The sequence below is a fragment of the Schistocerca serialis genome, chromosome 4 (genome assembly GCF_023864345.2).
Source record: "Schistocerca serialis cubense isolate TAMUIC-IGC-003099 chromosome 4, iqSchSeri2.2, whole genome shotgun sequence".
NCBI lineage: Eukaryota > Metazoa > Arthropoda > Insecta > Orthoptera > Acrididae > Schistocerca > Schistocerca serialis.
This window is the reverse complement of record NC_064641.1, coordinates 464478183-464497605: the sequence shown is the minus strand read 5'-3', so window position 1 is coordinate 464497605 and position 19423 is coordinate 464478183. Positions and strand designations below refer to the sequence as shown.

General features: G+C 39.2%; 2 protein-coding genes across 6 annotated transcripts in view; one reads left to right on the top strand and one right to left on the bottom strand.

Moving 5' to 3' along the window:
- Positions 1-5438, bottom strand: part of LOC126473859 (TWiK family of potassium channels protein 7) — a 440647-nt gene extending 435209 nt beyond the window's left edge. The window contains exon 1 of the mRNA XM_050101187.1: positions 5203-5438. Within this exon, the coding sequence (XP_049957144.1) occupies positions 5203-5328 (126 nt within the window). The 5' untranslated portion in view covers positions 5329-5438. The remainder of the gene's footprint in view (positions 1-5202) is intronic.
- Positions 5439-5859: 421 nt separating this feature from the next.
- The window catches only part of LOC126475107 (TIP41-like protein), a 64907-nt gene continuing 51343 nt past the window's right edge, over positions 5860-19423 (top strand). Inside the window, exons 1-4 of one of the 5 annotated variants that reach the window (XM_050102687.1) lie at positions 5860-6149; positions 6357-6554; positions 15693-15872; positions 15947-16166. In XM_050102687.1, the coding sequence (XP_049958644.1) occupies positions 6388-6554; positions 15693-15872; positions 15947-16166 (567 nt within the window). In that variant the 5' untranslated portion in view covers positions 5860-6149; positions 6357-6387. The other 4 variants (XM_050102686.1, XM_050102689.1, XM_050102688.1 and 1 more) reach the window with 4 other exon arrangements.

Genomic DNA, 19423 nt, shown 5'->3' with positions numbered 1-19423 from the left:
GTAACGAAATATGGAAGGACATTAAGATTGTCAATACTTAGCTTGGCAAATAAAAACAAATTCATTGTAATGAGAACAAATAATGAAACCGTCAACAATTAGTCGTAAGGACTGGTCACAGTAATCAAATATCTAGCGTTATCAATCTGAAACCATTACGACTGCACTGCCACATTAATTAAACGTGCAAAGCGTTAGCTGTAATTAAACTTCCTGAAGGATCAAGTCTGTGCATCGGACTGGGACTATCTTTGACTTGTTTACTTACCAACGAAGCTCTCCAAGCAGGCTTCACGACCCGACTAAAAGCTACAGTCTGACAATATCTCTTCTCTACTTTTCTAACTCCACTGGATTCCTCCATACTCTGCTAGAAAATTATCTGTGGAAGAATAGCTACAGCCTAAATGTTGCTTCCAGAATGCATTTTATCAGAGTGAATCACTGTGTGATCGAGCCTCAAACTTTCTCCTAGATGCGGGTAGGTTAGCAAGATTCGAAGGAATAGGGGATAAGTATATGCAGACTGGAGCTCTGAGACAGGTCGCGAAACGTAGATAGACAGCCCAATAGTAAAAGCATTGCTCGTAAAAGGCTAGTCAAGGTGTGACAGAAATTTTCGATCTGACACAAATAAGGCTGTGGCCTAACAGAGTAAGTATACTCAGAAGATGTAATTTGCTGTGAACTATGACACTTACGAAATCGTCATCCGATTGATTCTATACCCTTTTCTGTTAGTCTAGGACTCTTGTTGGATTAACAGAGCAGAGATACTATTTGAAGTAGAACTGTGAAAGAGTCGCAGAAATAAACAAACTGTCGTTGATCAAATTACAGAAACGTTTGCTCCTAACATGCCAATGGCGAATGTTCCAATAGGCATCGAGAAAAACATTACCTCCCTTAAATCTAAGACGGGAATTTGAAAAGTAACGCCTACGCGTTTTTATATGAAAACTATTACAGCTTTTTAAATAAAACAGACTTTATTAACATTCGAAATCTTTATTCCCCATATCCACATATTTATTTCTCAACATAATCACCCTGGCGACGAATACATTTTTCTCAATGAGAGACCTGCTTGTTAATACCGTCACTGCAGAATGACTTTGTTGACGGAGCCACGTCACCACCTCTGCTTGGACCTCTTCATCATTATCAAAGTGAAGCCCTCAAAGATGTCTATGTTCTGTAAACAGATGAAAATCAGATGTGACCAAGTTGGTACTGTATGGAGGATGATCGATGACAGTGAACCCAGGTCGTCGGGTTATGGCAGATGTGGCAGCGCTCATGTGGAGTCTGAAGAAGAGGGTGCTCCAATGGTGAAAGAACTCTTAGAATTCGAAACTCTATTACAGAGAGCCGTTTCTCACGAACCGTCACAGTTACGTTACACTCCAAGTTACAAACTACATTTCCGAGCCCTCTAGCGACAGAAGGCAGAAAATACGTAGAGATCAAGAATAAAGTTGTAGAATGTTAATGACGTTTACTTTACTTACGAAGCTTTAAGAGTTTTCACATAAAAAAATTTGGAGACATTACTTTTCAGCACTTCCTCGTATATTTGTACGCCGGGAGCTACTTCGCGCCGTCTGGCGGGCACTTCTTCTGGTATAGTACTACTACCCTCGCCTCGCTCACTTTCGTGTGACGTTCCCTAATAGTATGTACCGCACGAGCTCTAATTTATCTGATCTTGTCCCTATAGATGAATGTGTCAGGAAGTTATACGTTGCTCGATTTTTTTTTTTTAACGTTTTCTCGTACTCTTAACGGTAAACCTCTCCATGATAGATAACTCCTCTCTCGTAGGACCTCCCACTGAAGTTAAGGCGAGCGTCTTCGTAACTCACTGGCGCTTACTAAACGATCCCGTGAGAAAGCGCGCCGCTCTTCTTTAGACTTCCGTATCTCCTCTGTTAATTCAGCCTTATAAGGCGCCCAGACTGTTAAGAAATACTCAGGAATGAAAGTTTTGTAAGCCCCTTTTTTCGTGGATGAATTATATCCCGTTAAGATTTCTCCAGTGACATTCAGCCTATCAGCTTTTCCCCAATGTTATGTGGTCAATACTTTTTAGGACGCTCCGGACGGTTGCTGTCGTTTCCAGCGATTTATGTCACCAATAGTGTCATCGAACAATAATGGATCTTTCTTCCCTATTTAATTGCTTCACGGAGGTTCGAGTCCTCCCTCGGGCATGGGTGTGTGTGTGTGTGTGTGTTTGTCCTTAGGATAATTTAGCTTAAGTAGTGTGTAAGCTTAGGGACTGATGAGCTTAGCAGTTAAGTCCCATAAGATTTCACACACATTTCAACATAATTACTTCACGTTCCTGCACTGTGTGTCGGCCCTCTGCAGAAGTTTTTTCATTTCCCTATAGTTTTCTAGACGTGCAACTTCCGTGTATACGACGTAATCATCTGCGAACAGTCTCACTGAGATCTGGACATTATCCATCAGATCATTTGCATATACTGTGAACAATGAACACATTATAATACCCTCTCAGGGTAGCCTCGAAGTTACTTTCACGTTTTACGGTTTCGTCCCCCATACTTTCCGTACAATGAGCAAAACGGTAATATTACAGAAAATTCGAAACATTAGTTAGAAAATCGTTAAAGAAGATGATGGTCATTCTTAGTATTTATATACAGAATTTGTCTGTATCGCAATGTGTGTATTATTCCTAGTGATACGTTTCGGCTACAGCCATCATCAGATCTGAATGTATTGGTTCTTATGTTTTTTATTTAGAACTGATGATAGTTTTGGCCGAAATGCGTCAGAAGAAATAATAATCACTTTGCGATCTAGCTATATCCTGTGTGTAAGTATCAGAGAAAATCGGGATTACGCGGCGGCTTACCGGCAATCTACCTTACACCACAAATGCCGCAAGAAGTGACAGACGGTGGTGATGCGTGCATACACAGTGTTGCGCGGTGTCTAGTGGCTTTCAGATATAAACATAGTTGTTTTATTTCACATCTGTGATGGTATTTCATTTCCCTAAGAGTAACTTTCTCGTAATAAACACAGGCAACCCGACTCCGTAACCGAGGTCGCTAATGTGCCCTTCCCCGGAGGCACTCAGTTAAGAGATATCAGGTTCGAATCCTGACTAGAAGAAATTTTCACAGTCGTTGTTTGACCGGCAAGGGGGGAGGGGGAGGGAGAGATGGGGGCATCAAGTTCCGATCACTAGACATTGCACCATTGGCCTAGGCGAAATTCCAACCCTCTCGCCGGTGCGCCACAGAATGAGGGCATGTGACACAGTCATAGTGACATTAGTCAGTCTGACATGTTGAAGCTGTGCAGCCACCTTAGTGGTGTTCGAGATGAGTAAGTTATGCGCCGGTACCCGGTCCACCCTCCTCGTTTCCTTAAACCACAACACAAACGTACCACCACACTGTACAGTCACAGTAATCCATAAAAACACTTCTGACAGTTCATAAAAAATCAGAGGAAGGCAAGGCTAAACCCACCTTCACAAGGACCCTGCCCAAGAGGACAACGCGCAGTCCTCGCATTTGCCTCCGAAGCTTGTTCCTCGAGTAAGGTACTAAGTTGTACCATATAAATTCCAGCAGTCAGTAGCACGTAAATGATGTTTCTGCATACCGTATTAAAGCAGTGCGGTATGAATGAACTGTTCTATGCCAGCGTCCAATACATTTTTTTAAACAATATGGGATCTAATAAATTTATGCTAAAGCATAGTGTCCCAGAAATTTGATTCTACCTCTAAAGTAGTTATCGAGTAATTTAAAACATTTTTATCTGCGAGAACAGGAAGGGGTGGGGGGGGGGGGGGGGAAACAGGGCATAGGATTGCGCTGATTAAATGAATGCTACTATTTCACATCTCTGAATACCCATATAAAAGTTAAGGTGGTGATTGGCCAGCCAGAGTGCCTATATTTGATCGAAAATGCTGACTTTTAACAACTAAACATATAATGTTCTGCTGTCCAAATCAGTCACGGAATACTACAGCAGCACCCGGTGACTTTAACACTATGAGAAGAATCCACACCCAAGACTTCAGGCATTTATTCTTTAGAACAGGACAAATTATTACGCTTTTTATACTCTAAAGAATATCTGAGAAAAGCTAAATGTTTACCTTCTATCTTTGCTAATAAGCTGTCGGGGATCGTCGACAACATACAGATCTCAGTGTCTTCTTCAGTCAGTAGCAATCGCAAAGGTAAAACATCAGGTTCTTTCGATGATGAGCACTACTCTAACAAATTATTTCGTATGTGATAAAGCAACTGAGACAACTACTTTCCCAATGTGAATTGCGAGTTAGACATTCAATGTGTAAGCACCCCTAACAGTCCTCATTAGCCCCTAAGTGCCGCAATCAGTAAATATGTTACACAGGTAAAAAAAAAAAAAAAAAAAAAACTTTCTGATTGCAAACATGGTTAATGGAGTCTGCATATCGCGTAATAATTTTTGTTGATTTCACTGTAGTTACTTGATGAAACCTGATTAACGGAAGGAAGCGGGAGGATAAAAGAAAACGCACGTATTGCCACTTTATGAAACAACTGGCGAAAAAGTGAGGTTTTCCAAGTAAATGACTAATTTTTGATAGAGACATTTTCTGTGCTTTTAATTCATTATCTGAAAAGAGCTAGGTAAATGTCGTACCAACATCTTCATCATAACAACAACAATTGCAAACAAAAATCATCTTAACCGCCTGCAACCATATTTACAACATTTTTCCCCTACTGCTGTTAAGAGATGGATTCCGTATATTACGAGCACTGTTAATTTCCAAGGATGGCCAGCATATCGTTGTAATACTTCATAATGACATATAAATTTAGTTTTCAGAATATGTAACATTAAAGACAATTGCTGAAATCATTCATTGGCTTGTTGCTAGTCTCAAACTATACCTCCGTCTGCTTGTATAAAAAAAATATATATATATTAACTGCGGTTGTTCTTTACGACAGTGGATACCAAAAAAACTTAGGATAATAGCCTGCATTATTGTACGAAAAAGGAAAAAAAAATCATGTTTACGCTGCTGATGTACGTTCAATATGAGCATGGTAATAATCTTTTAGCTAGACGTCGTGTATATATAAATTATTGTTATAGCTTTCTCGATAGATAAATATCACGAGTAGCATTTAGTAACTTATAGCTACATACCAATCCTCCTGCAGCTGCATACACCATTAGCGCTGCCAAAAGACCCACATGACCAAGAGCCGATTTGAGTCTCTTGTTTCTTGAGGTCTTCTCTCCTTCAGTTTCTTTGTTAACTTCACCAGACATTTCACAAACACTAAAACACACTCATGGTTACGTTATTGAGACTGTAGCCCTCCGACCACATCAGTGGACTGTAGCGGAGTGAAGGGTGCACAGCGCTCAGCGCGACCCGGTGCGCCACTAATACTGCTAAGGACGTTTTTAGTCCGAACCCGAGGAGCCTAAGGCATTGTTTGGAACAGTAGTTCCTCTGCATATAGTATATATTACGCTGTTATGGATAACTTATATTTAACATTACTGTAATAACATACAAGAATAGTCCTACAATAGGTTGCTACGAAGAAGTGTCATTTGATATTTTTCAGTGCCTTTATGATAGAAATTGGTTTGTATATGTATATCGGACTTACACACTGCAGGAAGTATTTCGGGACTTTGTTTACATTAATGTGTCACGCTAATTGTATTTTTAGGTAATATGTAATACCATTTACTTGAAATGAAATTCGAACACTCAGCGGGAAAACGTGGTTCAGACAGATGGCAGCACTAGGTGGGCTACTTTCTCATCATAAGAGTCTTTGGCGAAAGACTGGTGTTCTGTTCTGTTATCTTTCACCGTGGTGAGACGCTAGCGGCTAGACACTTAAGAGGAAAGACAAGTGAATGTCGAAATGTATTATTTATGTGTATGCTGTTTGTATTTCCCCGAAAAAAATGTAACTGAAAGACAATTCTGAAGATAGCATAGCTCACACCGTTAATTGTTCGATTATACGTCTTCAGTGTCATCCTCCACTTTTTTCAGAAACATATGTAGCCTATGATAAGCTAGTGAAATTTGAAATATTGCTTATCTCTCTAAATTATGTGCATGCCAGGTATACATGACAGACTTCGTATGCAGCAATATCAATGTCTCTTTTTCTCTGTGTGTTTTCCTGAAACCAGATATGTAATCACTCGAAGAAATAGTTTCTTTTTTGTTTTCAGTTAGGTACTTACTTCATCCTGAGATTATACTCACTGTTAATGTTTTATTATAAGGCAGGTACATGAGCAGAATACTTGTAAATGATTGTTTTTAGCAATTAGTGGAAGATCACTTAGAGAAGAAGAATGATTTCCGCATTAAAGGGTGAAATTGACATCCAGAAATTGCCTGTGGATTCAGAGGAACACAAGTTTAATTCATGGAAAGTAAAATACAAGAAAAGTCACATACTACACTCAAAATGTGTCAATGGGCCTTGCGAAGACGATAAAAATAAATGCTTGTTGTGCATGTAAGTTAGCCACACATTCCTGCATGCAGTAGGTAACTATGTGGTTAAGTGAATTTGAAGTTTATATTAGTTACATATAAACCTTCCTGCGTGTGCTAATGAGGAACTGTTATATCATTGATTTATTGGAAATATTGTTACATTCATTTGAAATTATATGGAAATATTGGTAAGAAATAGGCTGCACTGTTAGTGCAAATTTTGTTCTCCCTCTACTTTACAGAGGGTGTTCCCCGCCAGAAACAGTGTTGCAGGTCGTTCATGTAAAATCTCTCTTTACAGTATGTCTCACACTTTTAACAATTTTTGTTCTGTGATGAATTCAGAATTCACACACACTGAAAAAGGCCTAAGACTGGAATGCAAATTATTTTGATTAACTTGTGAATCCCTCCCCCTCCCTCTTCCCATTCCTTTCTGTTTAATCATGAAACTAACCACATTACACAAATTCCCATGAACTGATCTCACTGCTCAACATCTCTCTTCAAAATCAGCAATAAAGTTTAACTAATATGGATCCCAGTCCAATTACAGTGCTTGAAATGAGCTCTAATTGGAGAAAGCTAGGCCATCTTGAACGTAAGCCTACATGTGTACAGCCAGTGCAACATATTTGGAGCTGTTTAATTTAGTGAATGAATGTTGCTGATGACAAAAACAACCTTGTGCTGTGCTGCAGATCACTGTATGTTAGGGATATTTTGCTAGTAATTGCCATATTCACTGGTAATAATTGATTTACTTTTTTAATTTCAGATCTGATTCAGAGATAAATCTTCAATTTCAAGGACTATGTTGATTTTTTGGGTGTTTATTTGCTGAAGTTTATCAGCTAGAAAGAACTTTACAAAGGGCCATCAGGGAAATCTAAGATGTTGGAACAGCTGAAGTGTGAATCAGTGTTTCACATAGTTTTTAATTGAATTGTGGGGCTGGGAAGGTGGATGCGTGAAAATAAGTGATCAGTTTTTATTGTCAAAAGTAATAACATATTTGCTCATAATCATACAAGCATGGATCTTCCACACACCTGCATGTGGGTGGCCCATTGTAAACTTTAGCCTAAGAAAGTGTATTAGATGAGATTATTGGAAGGCTGAATTATTATTAGAGGTTACCCCCATTTGACTATGAAATGTTCATCTTTTGCACTGATAAAAATCTTCCTCACTTACATGTACTCTTTAAAAAATGCGAAGACAGGTGTCGGTTATGGATTAGCATTTTCATTATTGTATTCACTGAATTAGAGTTAGCATTTCATTGGCACATTGTGTAACTCAAAGCACTCATTACAGTTCGCTATCTGTATTAATAGGTGTATCATGTATACAACTAAGTATTTAATCAAGCAATATTATGGTACTATATTTTGTTCTTGGGAACAGATGAAGTAAAGTAAAATTATCTGGTGAGGAGACATTGAGTTATGGTATGGGGGTGGAAGTGTACAGCAGGGTGAGGTGTGACATGTTAAGAGTGGAAGAGAGGCATGGAGAGAGGATGAAAGTGATAGAAAAGTGAAGATATTCAATTTTCAATTAGAGAAAAGGGAATTATGTTCATACATCCTTATGAGCCTACTGTATCTGGTATATTCACTGTCTGTTCATTCATTCCTTATCTCAGTTGATTAAAAAATCTGTTGTCTCTCTATTTCTTGTGCCTCTAGTATGTTAATGTCTGTACCAGAGGACTGGAAGATCTGTGATGATATATCTGGCAGATTGTGTTTGCCCTAACAGAGGTGAATTCTTGTCTCAGACTTAAAGTTGTACATTGAAACTTATAACAGATGTGTGTTCATTGTTTGATAAATATTGTATTGCATACCAACTGACATACTTGAGTTGTGTTTGTCAAAATTTGTTGCAACTGGGAGGAAGAACATATATTGTTTGTGTAGTAGCTCATTTTAATGCTCGTGTGTTTGGAACTGGGTGACAGTGAGTGAACAGACGTACAGTGAATATAACAGACTGCTTTATGCATTATGTGATTTGATGTTTATTTGGTTCTGTTGTTTACTTGGCATCAAGAAAAATATTCAGTATGAGTCTACTTTGACCAGGGACATAATGTTAATGCCTGCTGCCATGTCACCTTTGCTTGCATATAGTCATAGTTTTGTTGTTAGTCGGTGAAGCCAACAAATGTGAAAGTAGAAACCAGCTGGTTGTGGTGACAGACTGACCCGTAGCTTAGCCCATTTGAAAAAATCTCCACTGGTATCAGGTTATGGTTGCCATGTTGATTACGGCGTTTGTCATGTTTTCTATGTTACTGGTCAGTGCTGATGACTCATATCAAATATTCCTCTTTATTCACTTTCATGTTGTACAAATAATGCACCGAGTAATATAAGACAAGCCTAATGGAATAATACAGTATTACCTGAGCATTTTACTTATCGCATACTTACTTTCTAAATTGGAGTACGTAAAGTGGAATAAGTGGCACTACACAAATTTATCCTAATTATTTAAATTTACATTTTATCATCATAATTTAAATTTAAATACAATATTTTTATTTTGATGCCATAATTTAAAGTACCTGTCTTTTTTTCTTTTAGTAGTGTGCTTCTACCTAAATAGTTTCCTCCATTGGAAAATCCAGGATGGAATAATCACAATATTATGAAAAAGAATACATTGCTAATCACCATACAGTGGAGATGCTGAGTTGCAGATGTACACAACAAAAATGACTGTGAAACAAGTAAGATAGCTTTTAGGAGGTTTGTGTGTGTGTGTGTGTGTGTGTGTGTGTGTGTGTGTGTGTGTGTGTGTAATTCGGATGAAGGCCTTTTGGCTGAAAGCTAACTTATTTGTTTAACAGTTTTTTCCCGTATCTGTTACTGAACATCACTATATGGTGAGTAGCAATCTATCCTTTTATTTATTTCCACTCCCGGGTTTGGAATGACTCCTTACCCTCTCCCTTAAAACCCACATCCTTTCGTCTTTCCCTCTCCTTCCCTCTTTCCTGATGAAGCAACCTCGGGTTGCGAAAGCTCGAAATTTGTGTGTGTGTTTGTGTGATTTTTATTGTCTCCTATCAACATACCAATGCTTTCGTTTGGTAAGTGACAGCATCTTTGTTTCTAGATATCTTTTTATTTTGCCATAATTTCCTCCATGCTTATACTAAGGGATACCTTATAACTCTAAGGCCTTATTCATTTTATGAAAAGCTTGATATTTGATGATGTTTCTATTTTTCTTTTGAATACCTGTGGATTATTAATTTCCTCTTTTTTATTGGTAGGAACTTTATTGTGTACTTTTATATCTGACTTGGTAGCCCCGTTGTGTAGTTTAATAAGTATTGCATTTCCTTGGTGGAAATTTTTCACCTGTATTGTCATAGTTGTGAATCTCACAGTTTGTCTAAAATAATTCCCTGCTGTTGGCTGCAAACATCAGTGAGTGTATATATTGACCTGAAACAGTAAATATTCTGAAAGACTTGAAGAGACTCCTGCAGGATTTTGCTTAGAGACCCCATGTATTAATGTCACTGCTTGTTTTTGGGGTTTAAAAACTTTTTCAACTCCTGCAGTATTTCCCCAGAGTGTTATATTACAGGAGACTATAGAAGGGAGATACCATATGTAAAATAAAATAACAGTATTACTTCTTTGTCAACAAAGTGAGAAATGGGTCTCGCTGCAAAGCAAGCTGCGTTAAATTCCTCGACCAGCTGATCAATTTGCTCATTCCATCTTAACTGACTGTCCCATCTTTATGCCTAGCAATTTTGAATGTTAAGTTCCAGTAATTTTGTGAGTATTGATATTCATTTCAGAGACATGAAGTTATTTATTTTTTGCGTGAAACGGTAAAATATTAGTTTTTGAAAAATTTAGGATTAGGCTATTTGCAGTGAACTCTTTGTACACTTGGATAGTGACTGTCAGGGCTTTATCCTGCATTGTGGAGTTGGATCACCAGCAAACGTTACTATTTTTGCTGTGTTTTTAAATGTAATTGGTAGATCGTTAAGGTAGATCAGAAAAATCAGTGACACAAGAATGAAGTTCTGGGTGACTCTATTTTACATTTCCCCAGTCTGAGTTTGTTACACTTGCCTCCATTAAAACAGTTCTTTGTTTTCTGTTGTGTAAATAAGATTCTAGCCAGGTCAAAAATTTGTCTTTGATGCCACACACTGGTAGTGTTTTATCAGTATGTTATGATCTACCCAGTAAAAATAGCTTAGTGAGGTCACAAAAGATCCCTGTTGAGTATCTTCTGAAATTTAGTTCACCTACAATTTCATGTGTTAGGATAAATTAACATAGCTCTCTTTGTGGAAAATGTTATAAAATTTGAACTGTATATCTGTCAGTAAACCATTTTGTGTAGTGTAGATGCTAGTCTTATGACTCAATATCCTATCTCAGTAGAGAGGTGGGCTGATAATTGAGTATTACATTCTTCTCTCCATCTTTGTGGACTGTCATCACCATCACATGTGTCAGCCTCCAAAAGTATGTCTCTTTTTGTCTCAGTTATTATGATTCCAAATGGCTTTTACTTCATTGTTTGACCAGCAAATCTTTTGTGCACAATGTATGTGTCTGGTCTTCCTGATTGTACATGTTAGAATTTTACAGCATTTCTTGTTATTTCATTACATGATTTATACAATTTCTCTCTCTCTTTTTGACGTGTGTTATTTTAATGCCAGTTGTTAACCACTCTTTCCTTCCTCTGCAGGGTGGTTGGATTGTACGCTTCAAAATGTTTGAAAAATAAGTTCAAGGCTGAAATGAATTTCTCATTCACTTTGTCTGCCTGGTACACTTCCTTCCATTATCTCTGATGTAAAATATTTGCAAATAATTCTGATGTGAAATATTTGCAGACAAGGTAGTAGATTCAGTATTTATGATTCTATGTTCAACTTGGATGTAACCATTTACTGTTTTCTGTTGGCAAGATTTAAGGTTGTAATTTGTCCATCATAATGAGACACAACCATTTATTGCAGCTTTTCCCTGTAATCTGTTGGGTCCAGTAACAAATTACTAGTTACTGTCTTGCTGTGCCCGCATAATCTTGGTGGGAATTAGATCATAGGGAGTAGGTTGAAAGTAGACAATAATAATTCCTTTTTTTGCAATTTATGGTTTGAAAGAAGATTAATGTTAAAATTGTCACTCACAATAATCTTACTGTTATTGTTATGGAGTTTTCATGTTTAAAAATTATTTTGCATATATTTGAAAAATAAGATGTCAAAAACTTTCTTCCTTTGTAATAAATAATACATTTTCATTACCAAAAAAATTTTGAGCTGACAGATTTCAGATCGTGTGTCCCACAAGCCTAACAAGATCCATGTTTTCATGTGACCTTAATACATTTTCATAGTTAAATTTTTAATTTTAGAACGTTTTTCACCAGGTTGACTGTTACAGAAAAAGTATAATGATTCAGCTGTAACACACATTTATTTCCTGACAGTGAAAAACACAAAATATCACACCCGAGTTATCAACTTAACATTGGAAGATGGTTTTGACATACCATACGCCAATGTTTCCTGCAGTCTATGAAATTTTCTGGGTCATATATTCCCCACTACGTACGAATTATGTACAAACCTGCAGAATGACTGTGGTGCATATAATGTTTCAAAAAAAGTCTGTAATGTAAAACGCAACATAGTTAGTTATTTGAGACATTCTTGAACTGAAGAAGGTGGTGGTTTTATGTAATTTTTGTGAAACACATGCCACTCCATGTGTTTACTCTCAGCATTCTGTATATGAACTCCATGGTCCATAGTATTTTTGTCAAAGGCCCAGAAGCATCTTGCTACATACTAGTACTAGACAGATGCGAGATGTGGACATCACAATGCCCAAAACTACCTATTACTTTAGTAGTACATATGTATCCCCTCTCTCTCTCTCTCTCTCTCTCTCTCTCTCTCTCTCTCTCTCACACACACACACACACACACACACACACACACACACACACACACACACACACACACTTCTTTTATTTTGATTAAATATTTTGAAACAATGTCAAATATCAATTGTACTTATGACAGGTTCCTTAATAGTACATTTTACATGAGCAGTGACTGCTGCCCAATGCAGGAGCCTTGAACTTAATATCCTTCACCCGTACAAAAACATAAATACACCCTCTCTTCTGTCACTCTTCCTGTGGTGCTTTTTCACTTTTAACGTGCCATGCTCCACCTTATTTTGCACTCACCCCACCCTCATGCCGTACTCAATGGCACTTCTCCATAACAGGCCATTTCATTTCATCTGTTTTCAATCTAAAAATAGCATGATAATATTGCTTGAACACATGGTCAGATTGTAAATTACATACTTATCCATAGAAATATCAAATTGTAATGAATTATTAAAGCTGCAGAGTTGGGTAATAAACATACCATATCAAATGCAATGCATGTAAAAAGAACAAAAAATCAGCTGCAAATTCTCTTTGTAATTTTCTTTTATCTCGTTAGTTTATGCAAATGAAATTTGCTACTTTAATGCGTTCTGAATCACAAATAATATAGTCGAGTTATAAACATGTTAGGTTATTTTAAGTGTAAGTGCAAATGCGGAAGTTTATCATTTATCTAGAAGAGAAACTCATAATGCCCAAATTAAGGTACCCACAAATAATACTTCATTTGTTTCTTAATCTCATTTGAGATGTTTTTTCTAGTAAAATTATCATCTGTCATTTATTTTGTATTTAAGTGACAAATCAAAGCAGATGTAAAAGCCAAGAGAGTCAGTTTCATCCTTGAAAATGGAGGTGGTGTTCTGGAACACGTTGTACTTTAGGAAAATGTAATATTGTGATTGAAGACAGTGTATTTTGTTTCAGGAAGAGGTATTACGTGGCACTATTATATTTGACACTTGAACTTTAATCTTTCATGTTACTAAAATGAGTACAGCAATCATCTTTTAATAGTGTTTCTTTTGTCACAACATAATATTTCATATGCCTATTTCTGCCCAAATTGTCTTCAGGATGACAGAACATATCATTATCCAGCACATTCCTTTTTGAAATTGACTGAGTTGTGGTACTGTGAGATGCTTGGACTCCAAATCAACGTAAAGTTTTTCAGTTTTTGTGGGCATTTCTTATGTGTTAACAGAAAATATCCATCTCTCTCCAAATTTCAAATCTCGTGCTACTTAATATATTCTTCCACCTGCTTTTTCAGCCATCATCGCATTTCTGTTCCCAACATCAGGTAATATGTTGCATTATCTTCCAGCCAATATAATGCATATAAATTACAAATGAGTGGTTAAAATATGAAATGAGTGTTATGAAACATTCACTTGAATTTAAGAATATGTACAAACAGAAATGGTTGTGCTTTTGTCATAATGTACTAGGCCTACTTGTCCTCCATACATGTTCCGGTATTTGACTAGGACTGATTTGATGTGATTCAGAGGTTTAATCTCTCTCTCTCTCTCTCTCTCTCTCTCTCTCTCTCTCTCTCTCTCTCTCTGTTAGTAGCACAGTATGCAATATTTTTTCCTCTCATTGTTACACTTGTTGACATTGTTGTGGGATATATTGTTGGACAGGTATAATCACAGGCAGTGATGGACGACATGAAACACAGTATGTATGTCATAGAGGTGTAGTGGTATATGAATAATGAGAAATGGTACAGACTTAACCATGTGGGATAACAAGGTAAAAGACATAATGTTCAGTTTTGCCACAGATTAGGCTCGAAAAATAAAGTTTGATATTTGACTCTTAGTAGGGAATATGCTCTCCTTGGGAAATAATGGACATTTTGTACCAATTGTTTATGCTGGATACAAAACTGTTCTGGACTCCTTGTGGAATATTGTCCGACTCCTCTCTCAAGGCAGTTTTCAGCTCCTGCATGGTTCAGGGAGTGTGTGTTCATTAAAAACATGTCTGCCAAGAGCATCCCTGGCACACACTACAGGGTTTAGGGCCAGGAAGTATGTAAGCCATTCCATATGTTCGATATCTTCACTTTCCCGTGTGTCATATACCTCAACGGTCCTATGTGGGCAGGTATTGTCATACATAAACAGAAAGTTGGTACTTACCGCAGTCCTAAACAGACATATATAATCCAGAATAATCTCCTTGCAGTACCACTCTGCCGCTGTAACAGTTCCTCGCACAAAGATACCCAGCAATGTTCGGCCATTCTGCATAATGCCTTCCCACACAATAACACCTAGGCCTTACTGATGACGTTCATAAAAATTTTGTGGTACATAATGTGTTCCCCTCTCTCTACACTCTAACTAGTGGTGAGAAGCAATTGCCACAGTGAAATTGGATTTGACGGAGACCATCGCTCTGGACCTCTGTTGCTGACGCCAACCATCTTGCTCCCTACACAAAAAAATTTAACAGTCTTGCAAGCATACAAACCAGCCTGATTTAATCATCGCAAAATGGTTCTGGCAGAGACATACATACCAGTAGTGGTTGCAAGCTCTGTAGTCATCTACCTTAGAATGAGATGACTGTTTCTTTTCTCTAATAGGGCTACATATCTATCCTCATATGGTATGGTTGTCCATTTACAATAACCAACGTGCTTTCGCATAGCATTTCCACCTTCAGGAGCCTTTTTAATTGCGAGCTGACACATTTGGACACACACTGTACTGTGTCCACAATAGTGACACTTGACCAGCTTCCAGCTGTCCAGTTGCTCATCCATGATTGCAAGTAGATGTGTTGCTGTATCACACCGAATGTTGCATTAATTCTACAACAGCCTTTGTTAAACACCATACTGTATGAACTGTGGAATGGATACAGAGCATTCATGCATAGGCTTCATTACAGTTAACATGTCATGCCCTCTGCATTTCCCTTTCTATCATTGGTTGAGTGTTCCATAACAACTGCCAGTTGTGGCATATCAATTTGCATTTGTTCCTTGGCAAGTCTCAGTTTTTCCTCAGCAGTTGTCAAGCAGTGTATTTTCCTTCAGAATGTTGTTCAGAGATTTATTAGTCTGAATTTTTTCTAGTTCTAGAGACAATGTCACATTCTGCGACCTAGAGCATTGGTGACAGTTTACATAAATAAAACTGAATAAATGTTTTCTTCACAGTTACAACAGTGAACTAGAGCTTCCACATTTACCTGACATGGTGTTCCCCAACAATGTGATGGTGCTACAGCATGATAATGGTTGTGGAATAGAGTTCAATGCCTTGGATGCTCTGCGAAGAGTCAGTAATGGAAAATTATCTTTGAAAGTTGCCTGTTCTGAGGAATGGAAGGAATCAAGGTATAAATTTCACTTGAGTTAGTTAATTTAAACTACCCTTCTATTGTAGAGAAAAATGCTTATTTTTTATGTAGACAGGAGCATGGAAATCTTGATGAAGTTAAGCCATTTGACTGGACATTTACCACGGACTATATGGGCACATTGTTGGGAAATTTTATTGTCAGACAAACAGATGAGAGGATAAATATTGAGAAACTACGGCAAAGGGAGCAAATATTATTTTATAATGATCTCACATTGTTTGAAGATGAGTTACATGATAATGGCATTGCAGTTTGCTCAGTGAAAGTGGTAAGTATGAAATGTTATTACTCAAAATTAAACTTTTATTTTACCATCTATTTCAATGTAACTGTCATCAAGGAGTGTGACTGAATGAAATTTAAAATGTTGATTTGACACCAGAAATGGTCATCAAGCCAGTCACTAAAACAACTGGTTTAGTGTCTTTCACTTTACAACATTTTGTGGTGTCAAATATTTTTATTTGACTAATTGGATTAGAAAGTAATTTAGATGTGTACTATCGAAACTGATATCCAATGTATTACATTCAAAAACACTCAAAAATAAATATTAAAATCTCAAGTGTGTGTGACTGAATAGTTTTTATTCTGGGCACATGTTGAAATAAAGGAAAAGGAAACAATCCTGGACTCTGTGACAGTCAGAGGAGGCCACCAGACCTGCAAGTTGAGAAGGGGCCATTAATACAACCCCCCTGTGGGTCCAGGGGTTAAAATAGGCCCAAGGTATTCCTGTCTGTCGTAAGAGGCAACTAAAAGGAGCCTCACACTTTTCGGCCTTGTAAGTTCAGGTCCCATTTTATGGTCTGACCTGCCACTTTCCAAATTCTACAGAAGTGTAGGCCGTATGGGGAAGGACACCTTATGTGGTGCACGAGTTATCCATACTGCCCTTAGATTCGATCTCCTGAACCTCTTGCCATGGCTTTGCATCTCCACCTGCAATTCAGCTATTTGGACAAGGACACTTTCTGGGTATGTCATCTTCTTCCATTGTCTCCTGTCCTCTTTTGTCCCCATGACAATATTGGATTTCTCTGCACCCAATATCCAGCATGGTAGCCAGTCCATTGTGGTGGGGCTGTCATGTACCCATTTGGTAGTAGCCCCCTGACAACACAGGGATCACACTGCTGATGCCTGAGCTGTAAACTCCCCATGTATGCCAAAGAGTAGATGCCTGTCTTCCTGGGACATCAGGACTCCCAGCAATGGCCATCATGCCAGGTGGCCTTTGCTGTGGCTGGGTGCCACTCGTGGGAAGAGCCCCTGATTGGAATGGGTGGTATCAGGGCAGGTGATCAACAATGAAGCAGGCTAAGTCACCTCTTGCTGGTGACCGTAGGGTTCCAGCAGTCTCTAAGAAGGGCAAGATCGAGTACAATACTGACAGATATGACACTAAATCGTTTCCCTCCCTCACTACACCATGGGAGGAACGTAGGGCTACAGAAAGAAGATAGCCATATTCGCCTCGGTATTTAGTCTGTAGCAGAATGGACGAGAACTCCTTTCTACCTACAAAGCCTCAATTTTTTGTTGAACATCTTGAAAATAAGTTTGGGGAAGTGACAGCACTGTCCAAGATGAGAAGCAGAGCAGTCTTGATTCAGACAGTATTCCCAATCTAATCCCAGACGTTACTCGCTGGGTGATATTCCTGTTTCCGTCATTCCTTACGAAAGCCTCAACATGGTCCAGGGGATTATTTTCAATCGCGACATCCTCTTGCAGTCTGATGACAAGCTCTGTGCCAATCTAGAACAGCGGGGTGTTCATTTCATCCTGCACATTTACAGTGGACCCAAAGACAACAGGGTTGCTACCGGTACCTTCATCTTGGCATTTAATGGTTATACATTGCATGAGAAGGTCAAGGTGATGGTTAACCGCTGTGATGTTAAACCATACGTCCCTCCCCCTATGTGGTGTTTTAACGGCTGTAAACTCGGGTACATGTCTTTCCGCTGCACTTCCAGTGCCACATGTCAACACTGCGGATGTCCACTGCATCCAGATACTCCATGTGCACCTCTTCCCACTTGTATCAACTGTTGAGAGCAGCACACCCCCTGCACACCAGACTGCACAGTACTCCAAAAGGAGTGGAAAATCATGGAGTACAAGATCCTGGACCAGTTGACCAAGAGGCTAAACATAAATCTGAATGATTACACCCTGTTTCATTGACAACCACATATGCTGCAGCCACATTACCATCACTGTCAGATTCACCAGTCGTACCACACACTGTGGCACAAACAGTGGGCCCTCCGGGCCTCCAAAATACATCCGCCCCCTTGGTAGTAGGGGGAAAATCTCCTTCCATTGCTCCCAAAGTACCTTCTTCGGGAGCAAGCACCCCCCCCCCCCCCCCCCGCCCCCAAACACAGGGGACATCGGTCCCCTCCCCCCAGCCAGAGAAGCAACAGCCTCCTCTGGCTCCTCTTGTGTGGAAGGGGTCCTTCGGGACCTTCTCTCCCAAGGTCTCCACTAATGCCACAGCGGACACTCATCTGTGGCTAAAGGAGCCAAAAGCTGCTGGATGAAGAGCTTCATGGTCTTCCTCTGTGTCTGAAGCTACTTCAGAGAAGTCCTCCCAGCAAGCCCCTAAAGAGAAGTGAGAGGGCAAGCAAACAAAGAAGTCTGCTAAGAAAAAGGACCCTCCGGTGGCTCCAACACTACCACTCCCTACCAGTTCTACACCTTCGAATGAGGTGGAGATCTCAGCATCACCTGAGGACTTGGATCTCACTGATGCCTCATCCATAGTAAGAATGGATACAAATACTCAATTGGTGGCAGCAGGTGACCCTGAGGCGTAACCTTCCTCCTAGTATGCTTCATGCTTACCCATCTTCATGATAACATCATCCTCCAGTGGAATTGCTGTGGTTTTTTCCACCACCTGCCTGAGCTATGGCAGCTGTTATGCTGTACACCTGCTTCTGCATTGCCCTCCAAGAAACCTGGTTCCTGGCAATGCGGACCCCTGCCCTCTGCGACTATAGGGGGTATTACAGGAACTGTAGTGACTAAAATAGTGTGTCAGGTAGAGTTTTTGTCTGTCTTGAACTCAGTATGCAGTGAACCTGTGCCCCTTCAAACCCCTCTTGAAGCTGTGGCTGTCAGGATAAGGACGACGCAGGAAATAACTGCCTGCTGTCTATATCTTCCTCCAGATGGTGCAGTACCCCTGAATGCATTGGCTGCACTGATTCATCAGCTCCCTAAACCTTTCCTACTTTTGGGAGATTTTAATGTCCATAACTCCTTGTGGCGTGGCACAGTGCTTGCTAGCCGAGGTAGAGATGTTAAAACATTTCTGTCTCAACTCAACCTCTGCCTCGTAAATACTGGGGCCCCCACACATTTCAGTGTGACTCGTGACACTTACTCTGCCATTGATTTATCCCTCTGCAGCCCAGGACTTCTCCCATCTGTTCACCGGAGAGCACACGATGACTTGTGTGGTAGTGACCAGTTTCCCATCTTCCTGTCACTCCCCCAGCGCCATTCAGC